This window comes from Telmatherina bonti (assembly GCF_933228915.1).
Source record: "Telmatherina bonti genome assembly, chromosome: 8".
Taxonomy (NCBI): domain Eukaryota; kingdom Metazoa; phylum Chordata; class Actinopteri; order Atheriniformes; family Telmatherinidae; genus Telmatherina; species Telmatherina bonti.
This window is the reverse complement of record NC_136626.1, coordinates 12,741,908-12,763,779: the sequence shown is the minus strand read 5'-3', so window position 1 is coordinate 12,763,779 and position 21,872 is coordinate 12,741,908. Positions and strand designations below refer to the sequence as shown.

The following is a 21,872-nucleotide window of genomic DNA, read 5'->3' as shown; positions in this document are numbered from 1 at the left end:
TTAACTGCTTGCAGTTCAGGTTTGCTTTTGAATAGTTTTTTTCTGCGTGTGCATATGACTGTGTGGGAGAGACTCTGTTGAGCATGTTTTTAAATTGCTATTGTTATTTATTTTGGTTTGTATTATTTGAATTTGCATGAATAGTTTTTATCATGTAAAGCACTTTGTGTTGCTTTTGGCATGAAAAGCGCTTTATAAATAAAGATTGATTTGATTTATGCCTACATTTCACTGGACCTGACATTTCTTTATTTAATGTTTAACTGAATCAAAGAACATTAGAGGCATTGAGGTATCAGTATAGATCACATGATTTTTTCACACCCATCACATGGTAGACAAATGTTTAATCCATCAGATGGCATCAAAAGAACGTTGCATGCATCATGCTTGAATATGTTCATTAAGAGTAATTTATGGGTCCCCTTTTAAGATGCACAAATTGCCTTTTAAAGCATCAGTAACAGCTTACAGACCCAGATTTTAGTTGCTCAAGCTCAGTCGTATAAACCATCTTCTCAGGAGACAAGTTCACCAATGTGTTGCTTCACATTTTCTAACTTAAAAAATGTTTAATGCAACAAGATGATGATCCCAAGTACAACAGCTAAAAAGACTAAATAATTATGTTGTTGCAAATTTCAACCTGATCCCAGTGAACTGCAGGAACATCTGGCCCCATTCACAAAGAGGACAATCTCCTTGAACTGGTTTTCAAATTTCACTTAATTTCTTTTTATAATTCAGAAATGTGTTCACAGACCACAGATTGTCCATACATTGATTGGTCAACACCAATCTCTCAGCAAGTTAAAAGGATGTGCCAGCTGGTCCTGCTTTGCAGATAAATGTCCATAAGTACCCAGAAATGGTCATGAGACTGGCGGGCAGCGTGCAAATGTAAGTCAGAAAAACTAAACATACGGCCAAAATAATTCATTCAAAAATAAATGACAACATGAGAAATGTGCACTTAAACCTGTTTGTCGTCATTGTTTAAGTGATACACTTGGTTATAAACAAGCACATGGTAAAATTCAAATCATTTTAAATTCACTTCATATACAAATGAGCAAGTATTTACTCCTAAACTTGGACAGCAATCCTGCAGTCTGGCTCCATGAGTGTGTGAGTATGCAATTACACTTGGTGAAAGTGGTAAAGCAAATTTTCCTCTCCACTTACATACTGTACTTTATCAATTTTATTTAAAAAAAAAAAAAACAAAGCGACTGTGTTCAAATGAGTCCAGCACCCTTGTAAGATGCAGTTCACTGACGTGTGTGTATCTGATGAAATAACACCTCCAGATGAGTTTGCAGGCTGTTCAGGGATGTTATTAACCTGGAGGTTAGGGAATAACCTCCATCTGCCAATAAAGCTAATCAATATAATAGATATACACTCTAGCAGTACTTTTTTTTTTACATCTACTTTTATCTGTTTAAACATTATTAAAACATTTATTCTTAGAAAGTATGTTGAGCAGGTTGCTCTGGGAGTTGCGGGTGCTTCAGACATGTATGAAGCGATTTCTTTTGCGGATGAGGGAACAAATCAGGTGAAGGTGACTTATTACACATGTACAGGTAGTCTTGTTCTGGGCAGAAAAATGTGTTTTATTTTCTCCTTAAGTAAATTATATTCTGTCACAAGCTGCAATTTCTTGCTATGTACTTTAAAACAACAAAATACTTTATAAATGACAAAATTATAGACAATTGACATAAAATTATGTTTTATTTTATTTTAAACAACACAAACACTGATTAAGGTCAAACGCGCCATCACTGAAACATTGGTACAAGTACTCCTGAGTATTTGTTGAATTTGTTTTTCGAACAAATTCTGGTTACAAAGATTTTCACAAATGCCACAACATTTCTAAAAGCTTTGTAAGTAGGACTGAACACGTGTTCTGAGGAACTGCTGGTGAGTCAAGCCCACTGTGAGAAAAATCACAGAATTCCTCCACAGTTTCAGATAAAAAGATGAAAATAAACTCAATTTATTTTACAAACTACTGAATTGGTTTTTCTTTAGTTTTTCATTCCCTGATTTGCATTTTAACTTTATGTTATATTAAAAAAAAATGGAGGTATTGTTGACTTTAATACCCAGTAAAGACCAGTTGTTTTTATATCCCAGTACATAAAACTACCAAGCGAACAAGGAAGTACTTTGTTTTTTACATGATTCTGTTTATCTGTGCATGTTATTAATGTTTATTTGTGCTTGCAGCAACAAACTGTGTGTATTAACCCTTTATATGGCAAGTGACTATTTTTGATCATTTGGGGTTTTTTCATATTCAGTATGAAACTATTTTATTTTGTTAATGTAACAACAGAAGGGAGGTCTTGGTACATACCAGAAGGACAATTTTAGGCTAAATTTTCTAATTTCAAGGTTTTTCATTGAGTGCCTTATAAAGGGTTAACGATGGTCAGCCTCTGAGCCAAGCAGTGATTTCCACTGCAAAATTTTTTGTTTAAATGCAGTGCTTTAATTATTTTTCTAATTATACTATTTACTTTAAATATTGAAGCCTCTCATGTTTTCTTTTAATAAATATTACTATGAAGTTGTTCAGCTGTTTGCTTACTGTCATAGTGATGAAATGTTCCTTCCTTCTCTTTGTGAAATAGTGTCAAAGATCTTCTTTAAACTGATTTCTACTGTGTTACTGATGCCAAATCCAAAATTAGCAATAGTTAGAAAAAAAACCCCATCATATATGTTGCCTTTGCTCAAGTTTCAGTTACATATACGGTGTAAATAATAAACATTTCCTCTTTAAACTGTCACATCATTGATGAGTCTGTTCCTTGTTCCTCCACTATCCTTCCTGCTTCCTCTTCCACAGCTGGGGGAGGAGGTGGTGGGAGGGATGAAAGGTCAGAGTTTATGTTGAGGAGATCTGGAGGCAGAGGAAGTACCAGTGCGGGGTGAAGGAGACGAAGGGATGACCTAAACCCATCCCAGGCGCTTATTTCGCTTTCTGCTGCTTTTACCTGCAGATGACAAAAACTGCTGAAATGGATTTTCTGTCCAAAATCTGCTGAGGATGCACAAATCTGTGAGATAAAAGGTGTCTCCAATCAAAATTAAGATGCATAAACATTAAAACAAAAGAAGGAGTGCTCGTGAATGGTGACTCACTCTGACCTGTTGCTGTTTCTTGACCTCAGCTTGTGCAGCCAGGCTCTGCTGTAACTCAGCAGGAAAACTGAGCTCATCTCTGACAGAAAATCAAACACAAGCACCACCCAGCCTGGTCAGCAGGACCGTCTCTGTACAACACAAATCTCTGACGTTCTCTTTGTTGTTTACCAGGAAAAATCAGTGTGCAGAGAAAAGTCCTTTTCAGGAACCAATACACTGCAGAAGAACTGCCTCCTCATTTACTGGACAATATTACTTCATCTTATGGTTTTTCAAAATATCTTTCACATTTAGTGAGTTAAACGTTTAGATTTCAACATTACAGGCTTACAAAGCAATGCAGCCAAATTTAGTTGAATATAAAAAGGAAGGCTGATTAAAAACTAAAGAGACTTTTCATCTCTGCTCTTACATGTCTGCTCTCTCCACCCTGATACCCCACCGGCAAGCGACAGAGTCCACGACTGTTTGTATCTGCTCCCCGATCCTCCGCCTGTGTAGCAGGATGTGGCTGAATGTGTGTTGGGCAAGAACATCTCTGACCGCTGCCTGAACCAGACTCTGCAGCACTGTGGTCAGACTGGACAGAGCGGCGCTGCACAGAGCAACGTTTTCTATCTGGTAATAACAAATTGCACTCAGCTCTGGCCTCACCAAGTCCTTGGTCACTACCTGCAGGGAAGCAGAAGAAAATGTAAATCCACAGTATTTTTTATTTATATTCTAAATATGTTTAATTCTGTCTGGTGTTTTTTGTTTTTCCTGTACCATGTGAGGAGGAACCTGCAACATTCTAAGCCGAATATCAACTTTGTAACACACATCAAGAAGCGGGAGGTAGAAAAGGAGGCCTGGAGGGAGAATGAAGAGGCAGAAAGTTGTTCCAACACAGTAAAATTAATCTTTTCCCAGCCATGTTTACTTTATTGATGCCCATCACTGATCCAGGACCCATGTCTCCATGAGGTCTTGCCTAAAAAAAGTTAAATAAATTAGCAAATATTGGATTTTCTGTCACTTCCTGTGGAAAATGTGTCAATTTTCTAAAACAACTAATGAATTTGTCATATTTCAACAGTTTGATGGTATAATCAGAGAAAATACTGTACAGGCTATAATTATTACGTCCCTTTATCTGCAAGCACACTTTTTAATCAAAATAATGACTCCTATGTTAACTTTATGGTATCATTGTTATGACGTAACTTGGCACCAACTTAGCAAAGAAGAAACTAAAAGAAAACCACACAAAAGTATCATCATAGCAGAAATCCAGTCATTTGTGCTCTTATAGTGAAATTTAAGCAAACAACGGAGGAAAAAAGAGCCCTTAACCTCCTCTAACCATATATTCCTTGGGTTAAGCATTAACGAAAATAATGATGACAGATAAAAATAAATAAATAAATAAAAACACAGTATTTGCGTTGACCTGGTCCTCTGGGTTTTCCTCGTAGGAGGTGACCGAGTCTGAAGATCACAGCTCTCTCATGCTCCCTCACAACCTGTAAATGACATCTTTAAATTAATCAACCTATGTGAATGGGGTGCATTTCTTTCTAGACCAGGGGCGCCCAAAGTTGGTCCTCCAGGGCCTTTGTCCTGCAGGTTTTTTATGTGTCCTTGTTCCAACACACCTGGCTTACATTGATGTGTCCAACTGAAGTTCTGCACAATGATTAGTCTGAGTCAGGTGTGTTGGAGCAGAGACACGTTGAAATACCTGGAGAATTATGGCCCTTGCAGGAACAGAAATGGGTACCCCTGTTCCTCTGATGTACAACACATTTAGGTAATCTTACTTGAAACTTCATGATCTTATATCTTTCATATAGATGTGACAAGTCATTTTTACTTAACTGGTAATTAAAACTAATATTTTGCCTTACTCATGTAAAACAAGGGCTGTAAGTGACAATAGCATCTGAAGAATAGTTCTTTTACACACCACACAGTCCTGTATTTACTTATTTTAATATTCTACTTCTTATTGAGGAGTGTATAGTCCTTTCTACAAAATAAATGTTATTTTGTTTAGAAGAAATATGGTCAGTTATCACAGTTTTATTCATTAGAAGGTTATAATGTGACAGATTTCTATATGGTTTGAGTTGTAGGTCATACTTGTACACAGAACCAGATGGAAAAAGGAAGGAAGAGGATAACCAAAGCCAAGACAAGGACCATGAGCAGCCACTCAAACACTCCCAGGTTTTTGCGCTTCAGACCTGCAGGGATCAACAGTGTTTAGTGTCAAAACATTCACGTAACATGTTCTTACAACAACCATTTTACATCAAAGTCAGAGCAGAAAAAAGCTACAAAATGGCCCAAAAGCCTGAATTAATACTGATGACAGACAACTTTAAATAGCAGATTTACTGATACCAACAGCTGCACACAAATGTTACATAAAAATGCATCTAAATAAAGCTGCTGCATCATGACCACCCAGCTTGACTCACCGTCTTCATGCTCTGCTGCTTCCAGGAGTCCCAAAGTCTCCTCTTTGTTCTCATCGTCTCTGACACTGTCTATGTCCACCACAGTAGATTTCAGCTTGACCTCTGTCTCCTGCTCCGTCTTCATCTGCTTTGTCTCCGTCTTCTCCTTCTGCAGTCTGTCCTTCTTTGCTGACGGTGTTGCAGGGAGTCGACGTGTTTTGGGTTCTCTTTCATGTTGGCTTCTTGGCGATCCTGAAGCTTTCCTTTCCCTCTCCTTCCGGGGCATCGTTCTCGGTCGGTGATGCTGCAGGACATTGGAGGACTTCTCCATGCTGGCTGGTGGTTCTGCAGGGAAAAACACATGAGTGACAGATGCTGGAAACTTTTTTGTATTTTGTTTTGGGTTTTCTTTGGAATAATGAGGTAGAAAATTTGGGACCTCTGCCACTGGAAGTTGCTTCCTCTGTGTCTGGTGGAGTGAACAAAGGCATTGTAAAGGATGCTGACAGCACGAATGTGGGTGTAACATAACAGTGGGAGTGCCACTTATGTCAGAGAACTTTTCTGTCGTCAGTCTTATGCTAAAAAAAAAATCTAATGTTTATTTAGTTAGTCGTCAGTTTATTAGCTAAAAGCTCTGATGGCAATAAAAACTACACCACAGTCAAACATTAGAAGGGTTATGAAGACATGTTAGTTGAAAATAAGTACTCCCTAATAGTATGTGGATTAATTTATGTATTTTAGTGAAAGACATTTTTCTGCTGTTCAATCGTGGCATTTTAATTAACATAAAAATGACATCATATTCAAACATAATGGTCTTTAGAGTTTGTATCCATTTATTTGGTTTGTATTTTTAATCAGAGATGTCTGGAAGGGACAGTTGAAGGTTAACTGATGAGACGTGATGATTGGGTGGAGGCTGAGGGAGTCAGAGTGTCCTGACAGGGAATGTGTAGACTCAGCTTTTGAGGAGAGATCTCTATTTAGACAGAAAAAGACATCCAGTATCCTCCCAGATGTTCTTAATTAAACAGATTATTTACTCAGGGATCCTTAATCTTGGTCCCCAAGGGACGACATGTTATATAAATGTCCCTGCTGCAACACACCTGAGTCATACTTTTGCAGTTTGATTTTGGGACTAATTTACCTCCTGATCTGAATCAGGTATGTTGCTCCAGGGAAACTTCCAAACCCTGCATGGCACCAGCCTTTAGGGACGAGAATTTAGAAGAAAATTGGATATATCTTACAAACACACTGAAATTAGTCATCTGCTTATAAAATATCACTAGGTATACTAAAAACTTTCCTCCAGAGCAAGGTTGCTCAAAGTTTGGGAGCCATGGTCCTGCAGATTTTGGAAGCTTTCCTGCTGCAGCACACCTGAATCATATGGATCAACATGTTTGGCAGAACAAGCATGCTGAGGAGAGCCATTTGATTTTAATCAGGTATGCTGGAGCAGGAAAGCATCTAACGTCTACAGTGTTGTGGCCTGCGAGATGTAGAACTGGCCCTACTGGGTCTAATTCAACACTTGTCAGAAACTTAATTCCATTTCAAAATCGATTTTGCGTGACTTTTCTTAAACGCAGCAGTCCCGCCCTCCGTGAAACCGTCAGCACGTTTGAGATTAGCTATAACCGCGTGATTCACGTGGAGAACAGTGGTGCAAGCTCCATAACAATTATTCTCTTTACTGCAACCTAAATCTAGGAAGTAACGTGATTTTCTTGGATTTACTGTGAAATGAAAATATCTACCGAGCTCAATAAACTTAGGCTAGTTAAAAAGTTTTTTTTATTCTCTAGATACTGCTGCTTTAGGACCTATTATTTACTAATATTATTGAAGTAGGCTATATTTCAAGGTTTATTATTATTATTATTATTATTATTATTATTATTATTATTATTATTATTATTATTATTATTATTATTATTATTCAAGGTTCGGAAAGTCATGTAGAAATGAGATGGGAAAATCTTGGTTTTTTCGGATAAATTAGTGCCGAAATCTAACAGGCACGGTGGACCTTTGTATTAATCTAATCACAAGGTAGAGAAACGGCTCCATCATTTCCTCAACTGCTTGGTCAAGTCAAGAGAAGTTGGAGCCTACCCCAGCAATCACTAGGCGAGGTACACCCTGGACAGGTCGCCAGTCCATCACAGGAGAAGCGGCTCATCTTTCTAGAATAAACGATCTCTGTTTGGTGCGCCGCCATAGACGGTAATGTGGGTCAACAAAGCCGGAGTTCCAATTTACTCAAACTTAGCAGCATACAAAAAATTGCAACAGTCTTGTTTTTAATTTATCGTTATTTTAGCAGCCATTGTTTTTAAAAATGAAAAACATTTTGCTGCCCCCCTTTTCTCGCTTTCACGTGCAGCAACGTTGACGGTCCTCCAGCAACAACAGGTGATTAAGGTTTCAGCTAGCGGAGAAGGGACAAGATCAAATTGGACAAGATAAACTAACATAAGAACTGTACGTAACTTTAGTTTATGTCCACAAGACTTCATATGCATTTTCATTGCAGAGACATATTCTTTTTGAAACGTTACAGACTCGAAAACATTTATAAGTATATTTTATATATAGGCTATGTAGTCTGTGCAAAACTGACGCTAACGTTCACCAACTTGTTAAACTGCAGCACAGTAATTTAACTAATCTACAAGGAAATTTTTTAGGAGGTATTGTATTATATTTAGCTCTCACGGAAATTGATGAGAAAAGCTTGCAAAAAATACATTTTCATGTTGCAAATTAACTGTATTATTTACAGGCTTGTTCAAGTTTTATGTTGCTTGGTAAAAAGCAGTGACCTCGTCAACAGTTCTGTGAAGCTGTTAAAAGACGTGAAGCACAACATTAACCTGAAAAAATGCTTGTTTTATTCAGCTCACATTTTACAAGTTAACACAATTTGCTTAACGCAGAAAGAACGCGCGAAAGCCCAAATAAAATAGAATACATTAATAAATCATGTAGGCATGATTTAATTTATACCTACATGAAATAAAGGCATGAACATAGATATCTTAGTCACGTGATGATGCATGAACTTTGGCCATTTAGCATAATTTACTGTAAGAATAATACACAGAATAGTCTGCACAGAAAATATTTGCTGGAAGCACGTACACTCAGAGTGAAAGATGAATGTAAGAATCAAATTTCATGATTTTAAAAAAAAAAAATTTATTTATTTATTTATTTTTAATTAAAGTAATATATATATTCAGGCAATCATACATTGCAATATCCACTGTGTTATTCATGGGTTTGCTTGGTAAATGCACACAATGTTGTTACACTTGTCCTCTTGTGTTTTTGAGACTCAAGGAGGCAAGATGAGCCAAGAAGACATTTTAGCACACCTGAAGAAGGATGTCCGCTCATTGCTCGTTTCGTCCAAGATGGGTTTGGACCCTGATCGGCTCAAAAAAGACTACTTCAACATGTTGGGGCATCCAATGCCACTGAAACTTCTGGGCTTCAGGAACGTTATGGACATGGTTAAGGAGATGCCTGATGTAGTGTCTATTAACTACAGAACAGATGGAAGCCCATATTTAAAGGGTACCGTGTTTATATTGTGTTGCCATTACGATTTGGATTGAAAAACTAATATTGGATTCAAAGTTGAAGTCTGGGATTGACCCATAACAGTCATATTATCACCTGATTGAAACAGTCTGAGCCAATTTAATTAAAAGCAAGTCAAAAAGTAAAAAAGCAAGTATTTTATACTCTATTCAACGTACTTCAGTTTAAGGCAGGCTTTAGTTTTTAACTTTAACCTCCAAGTCCACATTTTCTGGTGTCATACGTCCCGATTTGTTTTTCCTTTTTCATGAAAGTTGTGAGTGATGATTCCACGCGACACATCGAGGAGCTTGTGGCCAAGCAGCGGATGCCGAAGAATGACAAAGTAAAGAGGGACGGATTTAGTCGTTACTCTCCACGTTACAACTGTGTGGCTCTCCCCAGGAGAGGTCATGCACCTCCAGCCCTACCTGCTCATCTGAGAGCACAGCTACGCCTCCTACTCTCCCAGGTATGACGCTGTAATACGAAGGATTTCTGAAAGATGATATGGACTGTTTACGCCTGCTTAAAGTTATTCAGCTGTTTTAGTTGGTTTGTAAAGCATTTCTTATTTTAGAGCTTTTTTTTTTTTTTTTAAGTTTCTATTGTTTTAAGCTTGTTCAAATTTAAACTGTTTATGGTGTTTTTATTACTTTGTTGACATTGGAGTGGGAGACAACCAGTTAAGAAAGAAGTAGAGGTGTGTGTGTAATGTTGTGGATTCTCTCCTAGGGTGGAGGACTCAAGTTGTCAGACCTAGAGGCCTGTTACTACCGCTACTTTGGCCAGCCGTTGCGTCCCCGCAACTACGGCTTTTACTCTATTGGAGAGATGCTGGAAGCAGCCGGAGATATGATCTTTATCAAGCAAGGCAGGTTTGGCTCAGTTCTCACCCTGAGAGAACATATGCTGCCCAGATGTTTCCAGAGGGGGTCCAGCCAACCATGCAGGACCGGACTGATAAAGCAAGGATCGCATTGTTATGGCAAGCCAGCTTCAACAAATCCAAAAATAAGAGTACCAAAAGAACACCCAGGTGCGCTAATAGATTATTTGTTTGTTTTGATCACTAAATTCCTCAGCTCACAGATGTATGTTTCGTTTTGTTGCTTTTCTGAGGCAGTAAATTATATTTGCGCTCTCCAGGTGAAGTTGCTGTAAATCTGAGTCCTCTGAACCAGCAGTCTGAGAAGACATCAAGCCCTGTCCATAAAGACCCAGCTGTCGGTAGCAAACCAGCACTGGTTGAGAAAAGCAATGACAGCAAACCAGAGCCTTGCCAACAGGGTCAACTTTTTCAGAAACGTGTAATCCAGGTGTGTTTCCTTTGGAAACATCCTTTTTAAAAAAATTAAAAAAAATTAGCATGTGCGGTTGTTTTGAGGTACATTAGAGGCACAGCCTTAGTACTCTCTGCGATGGACTGGCGAACTGTGCGGGGCGTCCCCTGCTTCTCGCCCACTGGTTGCTGGGATAGGCTCCAGCTCCCTGAATTGGATTTAGGGTTTTTTTGTTTTTTTTTCAAGAATTCAGATTTTCGTCATGTAAATGTAAAGCTTGACAACTGACAGAATCCTCATCAGTACAGTGGACAAAGTGGTCTTACATCTGTGGCAAATATGACGTAAATCAGCTTTTCTCCCTGAGATAGTGCCAAATTCAGATTTTTAAAATGGAATCCATTATAACTTTATGAACACCTGATGATAAAGATTTAAAATGTAAGGCTTGAAAAATATCAGAAACTTCATAAGTAGGTAGGATAAAATGGTTTCTGGTTCACGCTGTAACAAAGCATCTGCATGCACAAAATCAGCTTCTTTTACCGTGATGATGCCCCATTCAGATATTTAGTACTGGGTAACTAGTAACTTTGTTCTTTATGCTTTAAAGCATTAATGCATTAAAATAATAATTCCCAAGATGAATATCTTCCTCCTTCCTCCCCACTGAAAATTCCCAATTTATTTGATAAGTGTAGCTTTTTTTATCAATGATCTTGCGATCCTCTGAAAAGATGTTGAATCATTGTTTTAGACCAACCATTTAATAAAATGTCACTAAAATGCATGGATGAAAAAGTTTTTGTGTACAGTATTCTGTTTTTTCGTCCTGTTACATTTTCTTTTCTGCTTCTGTGTCAGCTGGAGGAGGAGCTTCGTCAGCAAATCCTGGAGAATGGACTTGCTGGCATCATTAGTCAGGAGCTGAAGGACAAGTTACGCAAGGTCAGACTTCATACTGCTTTATAGTTACATGTCCCAGGGCTCCGTTTTAATTCTGCAAGTGCAATGACAAACAGCACCCAGACTGTGTGGCTCCTCCCAAGTGCACCTGTCAGTATGTTCCATGTGTGTATAGCAACACCAAGTGAAAAACAGCTGCATGGAATTAAATATAAATCAAGTGTGGCTGTTTAATACAGTCACTCAGCTTAATACGTCATTAGTCTCCCTTGCTTGGAGATCGCTGTCAGTCATGATGCATGTGACGGCAGCTGTTCATCAAATGGAACAACATGTTTTATTTGTTGTCTCAATGGAGCATGAACATGGACACACAACAGCACAAATTAACCGTCAGAGCCAAACTTTTTAAAAAAAAATTTTTTTTCTACCACAAAGATGATGTCATACATAATGAAGATGTGAAGGGTATTAATATGAACATATTTGTTTTTTGGTGTTTATACATAATTTAACCAGGATATGATTGCAGTTATGATTTTCAAGATACATATATTGAACTCATGTCTCCATTCTTCTGCAGGTTGTAGGTCAGACGGCTGGAGGATTATCAGTTCACGATCTGCCTGCTGAGTACAGGGTAAAACATAAATGTTTGTGTTGTTTATGTTAAACAGAAAACATAATCTTTAATGAGTAAGTCTGCTTGCTGTACACTCACACACTGCATGTCCAAAAGCTGTGAGGAAAACTGGGAAAAGACTTTTTATTGTTCAGTTACCGTCTTAGTTCCAAGACTTTAATGTCAGTTGGAACAATTTAAAGCCAGTCAGCATCTGTTGTATGCTACAAAAGATAGATGGATGGATGGATAGATAGATAGATAGATAGATAGATAGATGGATAGTCTGTCAGTTCAGTGAAAATTCACCCTTCCACCTTTCACAGGGTTTTAAAAACAGAATAAACAAATAGAATTGAACAGTCAGACAAGAGTTAAAATCACCATAAAAACAACGTAAAGATGCTCAATGATCAGATGCTGCTGTCCCCGAGATGCTGCATGTACATGCGGAAGTGAGATGCAGGAGTTTATTTATTTTATTTTTTTTACTAAATTGGTAATGGCCGTGGAGATGAAAGATCTCCTGAAATGCTCCGTTCTGCAGCACAGGGAGAGGAGGCAGCTGCTGGGACTGCTCCTTAAGGCAGCTGTAGAGGGATTGTCTGCTTTATCCATTGTAGCTCTCAGCTTATTCAGGGTAACCCTCTCCACTACTGTTCCCAGAAGGTCCAGTCTCCCGCCCAGCTCTGAGCCTCCCCTTTTAACCAGTTGGTCCAGCTTCTTGCAGTTTCTGTCTGTAAGAAGAGAATACCTTTTGCTTGGGTATTCCTTATAAGTATGCATTTTAGTTAGAGATAAGTGGAACCGTTTGCATTTCTTCTGACTGAGTGAATCGATTTTTTACGAGAAGCTTTTTCCGACATGTTGACCTTTAGTTTAGATCAGGCCTCTTCAAATGGCGGCCCCCGGGCCACATGCGGCCCAGAACCAACTTCTATATGGCCCAGCTCATGTAAAAGAATAAAGATATTGATCAAGAACCTTCAGTCATTCCTACACTGATTAAGTAGCCTACGATCCTACAGTTGTACAGACCATGAATGCAACACTTGGTTGCCTAGCCACATTAACCCCAGCTCGTGTTGTTGTGTTTTGAGGTTGTAAGAGTAGCGCTAGCAAGCATGTCGCTCTCTGTCCCAAAACGCAAAATTGGCAACAAAAACCGCAGATTTAACCCTGTCTGGACTGAAAAGTATTTGTTTATTTTTCAGTCACATTCGAGCACCAAACAGATGTGTTTATGTGCAATGAGTGTGTGGTGGTGTTTAAAGATTATAATGTGAGGAGAAGTTTAGTTTGATATGAACTTTTTATGTAAAAAGTCAGGAGAAAAATAGGCTCTGACTGGAACTTTTATTATTTTATTTTGTGCACAACCTTGTCATGTGGGACTAAATTTAAAATAGAAAAATAATAATTTACTTATTTTTCAAAATGTAAATGTGTCTTTTTTTGTATTTATTTATGTTTACTGATTTATTTTCCCTTACTTTATTTACTGGCTCTGATCATTTTTTTTTTTTTTTTTTTTTTTTTAAATCTGGCCCACCTGAATATCTAATTGAGTAGCCGTAGTTTAGATGGATCTGGAACAGATTAGATCTCCCGTATAAATTGCCACAGTGACACACCTTAGTAAGAATAAAAAATGAAAACCCTGAGTTCAGCCAGATGTTATTTCACTAACCTACTTATACTACTTTATAAAATAAATCCCTGCTATTCCTCTTTTTTTTTCTCTCTCTTTTTTTTCTCTCTCTCTTTCCGCAGAGGCTCTTCGGAGAAGATTTGCCGCTGTTGCAGAATGGCTTTGTCAGCGTCACCGAACTTGTTGGTGCCCTGAGTGACGTTTTCCACTTGATACCAGCTGAAGACGACAATGGACGCCATTGGATAATAATGGACATACACAAAGCTGACAACACAATATCAGGTGTGGAGGCACGTTTTTTAGACATAATTGTTCAAGTTTCTTCATGAGACAAATTCACTAGAATTAAACTGACTCTTTTATTGATCTTCATTTGTACAGCTGATCAAGTGTTTGATCAGGCTGGCTGGAGAATTATCCCAAAAAAAGGACATGTACATGTGATTACTAGTTAATGTTTCAGTGGTGATTCAAGAGGAATTAAAACACCAATTTATGTTTGTGGCAGTTTTAAATGTTTATTCTCTTGAATATGTTTTTTTTCTCAATTTAATCAGATCCTGTTGGGAAAAAAAATTCGTTGGAAAAACATTTTTTTCCTTTTCCAGATTCCAACAAAATGAAGAGTACAAGTGATGAGTCACAGGTTACGAGTTACTACTTAAGCAGTCAACCGTCTCTTTGGGAAGGTAAACTGGATGGAGATGATGGGTTGAAGGAAAACAGTGAGAATAAAGAGCTGGAGACGAGCAACGTTTGCAAGACCAAAGAGACAGTAAGGCGACAACTTCTTATTCTCATGATGCAGTCAGACAAGGCTTTAAATTATTAGGGGCATCTGCATTGATGAGGTGTGTTAGCATTTGACAATAAGCATTTGAAGTTGTAACAACAACTAATCATACAATTTTATTAGTTCATAAATAAACAACAAGATTGTTAACTCATAATTCACCTCAGAAGTTAATGGCTTATATATTTTTATTTAAAGTGGTTATTCCAGCATCCTATGTAAAATATAGCTTTCATTCATACGTACAAGCAGGGGTTTATGTTTAAAAATAAAAGTAAATCTGAATGGTTATATGACCATTGCTGTGTCCTGTCCACCACCTGCATTCAGCTTCTTTGTTTTTTTTGCTTCTTGTAGATGTCTGAAAGGTACCCTCCCCTTTTGGTGCTAAAGTCTTCCAAGTTGCCCCTGGATGCCCTACTGAATCAGTGTCTCAAACCACCAACCCGCCACAGTGCTCGAGAAGTGGTGGCTGTCTTGGTGGAGCAGGTGGTCTCGCCTGGACATTTCTACATCCGTTTCACTGAGAGCGAGGAGGCCCATGCTGTAGACAACATGATGTTTGAGATGAGGTTGTTGCGGATTGTCTAAAGATAATATCTTAACCCTTTTTTTCGCATATTGTACCAACTATATTACACTACGATAGAACTGTAATACCATTTCAGAGACTCATTTAACATTTTATCATTCGATCTGCTCCTGTAGAAAATAAAAGTTTTGCTTTTATTGTTTTTTTAAGACGATGTTACACCTCTCCTGAGGTATCAGAAAGGTACCGCCTTCCTGAGCAGTTTATCCGGCCAGGTCAGGTTTGCTGCGTGTCACCCAGAGGGATGTGGTTCTACCGAGTGGTGATCCACGCAGTTATCAGCCCCTCTCAGGTTAAGGTCTACTACGTCGACTTTGGTGACATCACCGTGGTTAAGAGTGCTGACCTCAAATTTCTCAAGTAAGGGTCGAACGTTTAACCAGTTAAAGTGCACAAATCTTATTCCAGAGCCAGTAGGTGTGTGCCTTCCTGTACTAAATACTCTTCCTCTCTGTCTTCCAGGTCCAATTATTCTGTTCTTCCAGCACAGGCTGTTCCTTCATCACTCACTGGAATTAAGCCCACCTCCGTAAGTTTAAAGCTCATTCGGTGACAAGTTTCTTTTTTATAGATGTGAGCTTTCTTATAAACCTTCAACTTGTCTTTTATCACTGTTCACTCATAATTTTCTTGATAGTCATATTAGTTTATCAGCATAAATTTCCAGATATATATCATTGCCTTGTTGGGACTGTTCCAGTGGATTTTATAGAACCAACTGATTGAGTTAATAATAAGTTTTATGTACTATATTATACAGTCTTCAAGTTAGTTATGATGGTAAAATCGTCTTTGCATAATCTCCTTATTTTCATTTACAGTGAAAAACCATTAATGCACAATATTTTTTTAAGTTATTTTTGGAAAGCGCCTAGTTGCAGCTTGGTGCAGTTACCATTCGCTTTTATGAATAAGTCAGCTGTGATTGGTCACTTCTAGGGTAGCTGGACTGCTGAGGCCACCACTTCTTTCAAGAATCTGTGCTCTGATCGCACCCTAGTGGGCGCATTGGATGGCTACACTGGAGATGTGCTGCATCTCTTTCTGTGTGACACACACTCACATCAGGACATCTATATCCATACTGTGCTGGCAAGTCAAGGCCACGGGACTATATGCAGCCCTGCAGTCTCTGCAGCAGTAAGTTAAAAACACAATTATAATGTATTACAATATAATATTAATAATGTTTATACAACAGAATATATATATATATATATATATATATATATATATATATATATATATAATATATCAAAAAAATAATTTAGTAATATAAGACACTGATTTTTCATTTAATTGAGAAAAATAATTAGAAATAATTAAAAAAAAAAAAAGTTTTTTTTTTACTGCTTGTAGCAAAATCTGATGAATTTTATTCAACTCCCTGTGTGTGATAAGCACTGCATGATTAAAGAATAGTTAAAATAATAATTCTGCAAATTAGTTTTTTTCAGCCAAACTTGTAAGTTCATTCATCTGTGATTTCTTTTTGTAGTCCTGTGTCCAAATCACACCGGTGAGTCTCTACTTGGGCGAGAGAATGCCTGACCTGCCAGAGGTAGACAAGGAACTGATTTCATTTCCAAAGTCAGCAGATTCTCCTGAACGCTCCACAGTGGCCACGCGGAAGGTAGCTCAGACACAAGGAAGACAACTGTTGCATTGCTCACTGTTTATTCTATCTTTCAGTGCTGACAAGTAACACATGATTTTACAGGTCAGAGTAGCTGCTAGTGTCTGAGAAAAGTGAAATGGACTGTTTGGTGTAGATTGAGGAAGCATTCATATCTGATCAATCTGGTCTATGATGTCTTCATTTGTCGGACAAATCCAAACCAGACGTTGCACTGGACTTGTTTGTTGTCGTCATTTTCATTGACAGGGTCATAAAAACCCCCATCATAATCTGTTTTTACCCATCACTTTAATTTTATATATGATAATAAGAGAAACCAAAAATATTTATATTTGCATTCTTTTTTAATGAATTTTCAGTCCAAACAAGCTGAACAGAAACTAGTGCTGGGCGATATATCCAATATACTCGATATATCGTTGCTAGTCCCTGTGCAAATATAGAAAATGCCTATATTCGTCATATTCGAGTATCCTGTTGTCACGCAGTTGTTTTTAGCTGTAGGCGGGGTTTTCTCCCTCCTCCTCGACTCTCCACCGCTTTGCACAGAGAGTTAAAGCAAGCGCACCTAGTTACGTACATAACGTGAGCTACGTGCTACGTCATGAGAGGCAGCGTGTAGCCACTTTCTCGCTAAATCTGGCGACTTCTTGTGAAAAGCGACAAGCGACAAATCTAGCAACTTTTACAGGAGTTATTGGAGACTTTCCTGGTGTTTTGGCGACTGACTTTAAAGCACGTATTGTAAAGTTATTGTCAGAACGAGAGTCTCTCCCCGTCCTAAAGCACTCAGTCGCTCCGGCTGCAGCTGAAGCCAGTCAGAGGAGCAGAGAGGACACCTGCACGACTCCACCTACAGTCACAATGAACAGCCAAATCCGCCACTGATCTCGCTCTGGATTAGAGTGGGATGTAAATTGCAAAGTTTTTCACGTCATGCAAAAATAATTCATTATATTTGATTACATTCACAGCCTCTGTCACTTACTCACCTCATCCACTGTGTGTGTGACACAAGCATATTTATCTAGCTCGTCATGTCTCTAGAAAGTACAGAAAGCAGTGGGAATCAAATCCTGAATTAAAAACTGTCTGAAGCCGTTTATTGGAGACGATACGAGGACATTCTGCCTGTATTATAAGACTGATTTCTACGCTAAACTCTGTGATTAAAAAAAATACACGACAACTCAAAAACGTATCCACAAAGCAAAGCCTTATAATAGTTCATCATTTAAAAAGTCCCCCGCTAGAGCACCTATTTTCATACGTTGCATTTATTACATCATGCAAAGGCACTTTATTTTGTTTTAAAATGACATGTTTCTTCCACTGCTTTAACTGTTCAATAAATACGGTTTTGATCAGTTTGCTTCGTTACAATTTCATCCTTTTGGCATGAATGTTTAAAATCAGCATATCTTAATGCAGTATGAACAATTATGTTTTAATGGAGACACAAAATCATCTTACTGATGTGATTGTAAGCACCAAAGCATTCATTCAAGGCTAAGGTAAATATCGAGATATATATCGTATATTGTGACATGCCATAAAAATATCGGGATATTACTAAAAGGTCATATCGCCCAGCCCTAACAGAAACGCCACATCAAGCAGATGAAAACATGGAATTCATTTTCCACAGCGACAAAACCCACTGACTGTGGAACAATGAAGTTAAACAATTACTCTTAAAATATGAACAGTTTAGCTGCTGTGGCCTGAACACAGTCCCACAGCTTCTTCCTGGTTCGCTTGGACTTGAATTGTATTTCCACTTGTGCGTAATGAAATGTCTCATGTGGGATTACTGCAGAGGCCATCGTCATGAGGTTTCAGACTTTTGCCTTGAAAAGACAGCCTGTTCTGGAAACTTAATTCACACTCTGCTGCCACGCTGGAGACTGGAATGACAAACGCCACTTCAGCAAAAGTATTGAAATCCATCAACATTTCCCTTCATCAAGTGATCAGAAGCTGGCAAGAGTCTCAGAACGAGGGCTTTCCTGATTCAACTCGCTTCAGCGGGAGGAAATCCTGCAGAATGCAGCAGCTTGTGTTCAGTAGTGGTCAGGCTTATTCCAACGTCTCCTGTCCATAACTGTTAAATGCGCTGTCAGCACCCAGATGCAGTGAGGACAGTTTCCTAGTCAGAGCTGATGCTCTGACAGCAATCAGTTTTTCTTTTCACTTATTTGGTTACCTCTGTGATCTACTCTGTGGGTAAAACTGAAAATGTCTGCATATGTGAGTATGATGCCACACAGGAGGCTGGTTGAATTATTTTCTCTGCATTCGTTAAGTCCTCCAGACTGCCACGGTCATGCTTACAGCAAGATGTGGACCTGTGTGAATTGCAATTTGTCCAAATAGCAGATAGCCTTCAGATTTTCCATCACTGTATTAAACACCTGGTCAACAATGGAACATATTCAGCTAAAGCAACCTCTGATCTGAACAAAATCCATCCTGTTGGCATCAAAAGGGAACTTTTCTTAAAATAACTAAAAGTAAGAAAATTAGTCTTTGACTTGTTACTTTTATGTTTAACAAATCTTGTCAGTGAATCTGGTATCAGTTGCAATGGCATTGTCACAACCTACATACTCACATCTGCTCCTGATCCCACAAAAGCCTTTTCCTTTCCAATGTGTTGCCATTTTAAAAGGAAGAAAAAAGCACTTCTCATGGTGTAGGATTTTATTGCCATAGAAGCATTGTTACAGAAATAATCTACCAAACAGAAATTTCTTCCTTTGTGTAGTTTATGTATGTATGATAATATATCTAAAATAAGGGGTTTGTTTGAACTCACCTCAGTTGTTTTTTGTTTTTTATTCAAATTGCAGTATTTGCTGCTTCTCCCCCTCCCCCGCCTCTTCCATTTATTTTCCTGCCCAGTCTTTTACTGTTGTTGTAAAGCTTTTATTCTCTCCTGACCATAGCTCTTATCTTAACAACCATACTGTCAATGCTGCAAGCCCAATGCATCACATGTTCTCACACAAACAATGTACACACTTGTATAAAATACACACATCATCTCAACGAGGGGGGAGTTGCAGCCCAATGCTGCTTAATGTATGGTCACACTGCTGGAAGGTCACAGCTGGATGCTGGACGATAAATAAGATGGAAGCCAATCAGTGGATTTTTAATGGAAAGTCGATTACAAGATTCTCTGTCTGTCATATGTTCATGGCTGATTTGCTTTTAAACTAAACATGGGAACATTTTGTTTTATAGTTTATTTAAACAATTTTTAAAATCCTGGGTGCAAAATATTCGAATAAGTCCTCACAGATTCAACTAGACATTGCAGGAGCAACAAAACAATCAATAATGCAATGTAAAGAAATAGAATTAGGAAAATAAATCCAATCCAAACGTCTCACCTTCCAGTAGAAACCCCATATCATCCATCGGTGAGCAGCTACAATGTGCAAATGTAGCTCCTAATGTACCAGAGCATTTACGTCCGTATGTGTGAGCAGGTGTGTGTTGTGCACTCTGGTAAGAGTTGCTGCTTCCTCCTCTTTTCTGCTGACCTGCATGCTTGTTTCTGTTGTGAATATACACAAATACATCAACTGTCAACGCAGTAGTGAGCCTGACATGTTCCCCGCAGCTTGTAATGAGAAAACAATGATTTCCACTGTGTCATTTGTGGAAATGATTCCACACTGTCTCCTGTAGACGTTCTCATTTTAGGCATAAAGTTTCCTGCTGTGGTGAACTTGTATCAACCAGAACATTAGGAAAGGTGCAGACCAATCGTCTGCTCTTTCTCCTGACTGCACCCGATGTTTGGTTTTATTAATTTAATACAAATGGATAGTGAAAGTGTTTTGTGTAACTGATAAGAATAATTGATGCAGTCATCCTCACGTTGATTGCAGATTTCTGCTGGTAGATAATAAAGATGAAGCTAACATGCTGTGATCTGTATGAACAAGAAAAGGGTTCAAAATCTTGGTTAAAACATTCTGTTTACTTCGATGTAACCAAGCAAATAATGCAGGTTATGGTATTATCTGGTGGTGTCCATCAACATGTCAGACAGTTCAGGAGGAGTGTCTTGTCTTTAACGCTGCAGGATTTTGCCGCAAAATAATGAATAACAACAACAATATGGTGAACATCACTAAGCCTTTATCAGCTTATTTATCCTGACCGAAGTTTTCTGTTTAATTAACTGCTTTTATCAAAAGTAAATGCTCAAATACTTTGTATATAAAGAATAGAGAAGTGCTTTATGTTTACTGAAGTGATGTTAGCATGTGTGTGTTTGTTACAGTCTAAGTTGTTTTTAATTAAAAGTGCTGCTCATTTGATTTGATTTATTCTTTAGTATTGATGAGTGAAAGTTTTTTGGTATCTCAGGTAGAAGATGAAGAAATGCCTGCATTGGAGTTGATTGAGGAGGATGAGATCACTTCCTGCATCCAGGTAAAAACAATCATTGTCTTTATGCCAAGTGTTTTCGGGAGGGTTGAAAATAAACTGAGTTAAGGTCTGTTTAAGGTTTCAGCAGGAATATTGTTGATGATAATTTACCTACGTATGAGAATTTTGATAATTCCTTGTCTAAAATGAATTAAAACTCGACAATGTGCATCATTACATACCAGTAAATATAACAAGCGCTGCTCTTAACTGTAAAGTAACGTCCTGGTTTCTATTACATCTTTCAGGGTATGAAGTCGGACTCTTTCAGTGCTCAGCTGAATGGTCTGAACCTCAGCTGGAGTGAACAGGAGACCTTGAGTTGTAAATCATCTCCAACTAGCCTCACATGTCCAGCTCTTCCTCCTCAAGCACCTCTAGACCTGACCCACTCCGACACGGCCCAAGCTGACAGTGATGCGGACCCTAAGGTGAGATGACATCATCTGTGTTTTTAAACACCTCTGTGAGGCACTTTTTTTTTATAGTTGAAACATCTCTGTGTTCTCAGACACAGATGACAACTCCCAAACCAGCAGCATTGAGGAGAGACTGCCACTCGGACTGTCCACCAGAGGAGGTGCAGCAACAGCCAGAAGTCCCTGCCCTCTCATCAGTGGAGCTCCCGTTGATTCAGAGGACACCAGGCTGCCGAACTCCTCACCAGGGTCAGATTCAACACTTCACACAAGGTAATTCAAATGTGCACATTTTACACATAA

At 38.4% G+C, this 21,872-nt stretch overlaps 2 protein-coding genes across 2 annotated transcripts; one reads left to right on the top strand and one right to left on the bottom strand.

Annotated features, from left to right (window-relative positions):
• Positions 1 to 2,804: 2,804 nt before the first annotated feature.
• On the bottom strand, positions 2,805 to 6,100 carry nphs2 (NPHS2 stomatin family member, podocin; the record flags this gene model as incomplete). The annotated part of the gene is made up of 8 exons (XM_079245576.1): positions 2,805 to 3,014; positions 3,163 to 3,241; positions 3,578 to 3,837; positions 3,934 to 4,016; positions 4,598 to 4,670; positions 5,290 to 5,393; positions 5,631 to 5,954; positions 6,049 to 6,100. 8 exons carry the CDS (start codon positions 6,098 to 6,100, stop codon positions 2,805 to 2,807), a joined length of 1,185 nt encoding a protein of 394 aa, XP_079101702.1.
• A 2,877-nt stretch (positions 6,101 to 8,977) lies between these two features.
• On the top strand, positions 8,978 to 21,590 carry tdrd5 (tudor domain containing 5; the record flags this gene model as incomplete). Its single annotated transcript, XM_079245575.1, has 15 exons — positions 8,978 to 9,206; positions 9,488 to 9,684; positions 9,951 to 10,251; positions 10,362 to 10,531; positions 11,360 to 11,443; positions 11,985 to 12,041; positions 13,797 to 13,959; positions 14,286 to 14,452; positions 14,828 to 15,042; positions 15,213 to 15,422; positions 15,525 to 15,591; positions 16,002 to 16,202; positions 16,561 to 16,695; positions 21,088 to 21,153; positions 21,399 to 21,590. The coding sequence occupies 15 exons, from the start codon at positions 8,978 to 8,980 to the stop codon at positions 21,588 to 21,590; spliced, it is 2,454 nt and encodes an 817-aa protein (XP_079101701.1).
• Between the last annotated feature and the right edge of the window lie 282 nt (positions 21,591 to 21,872).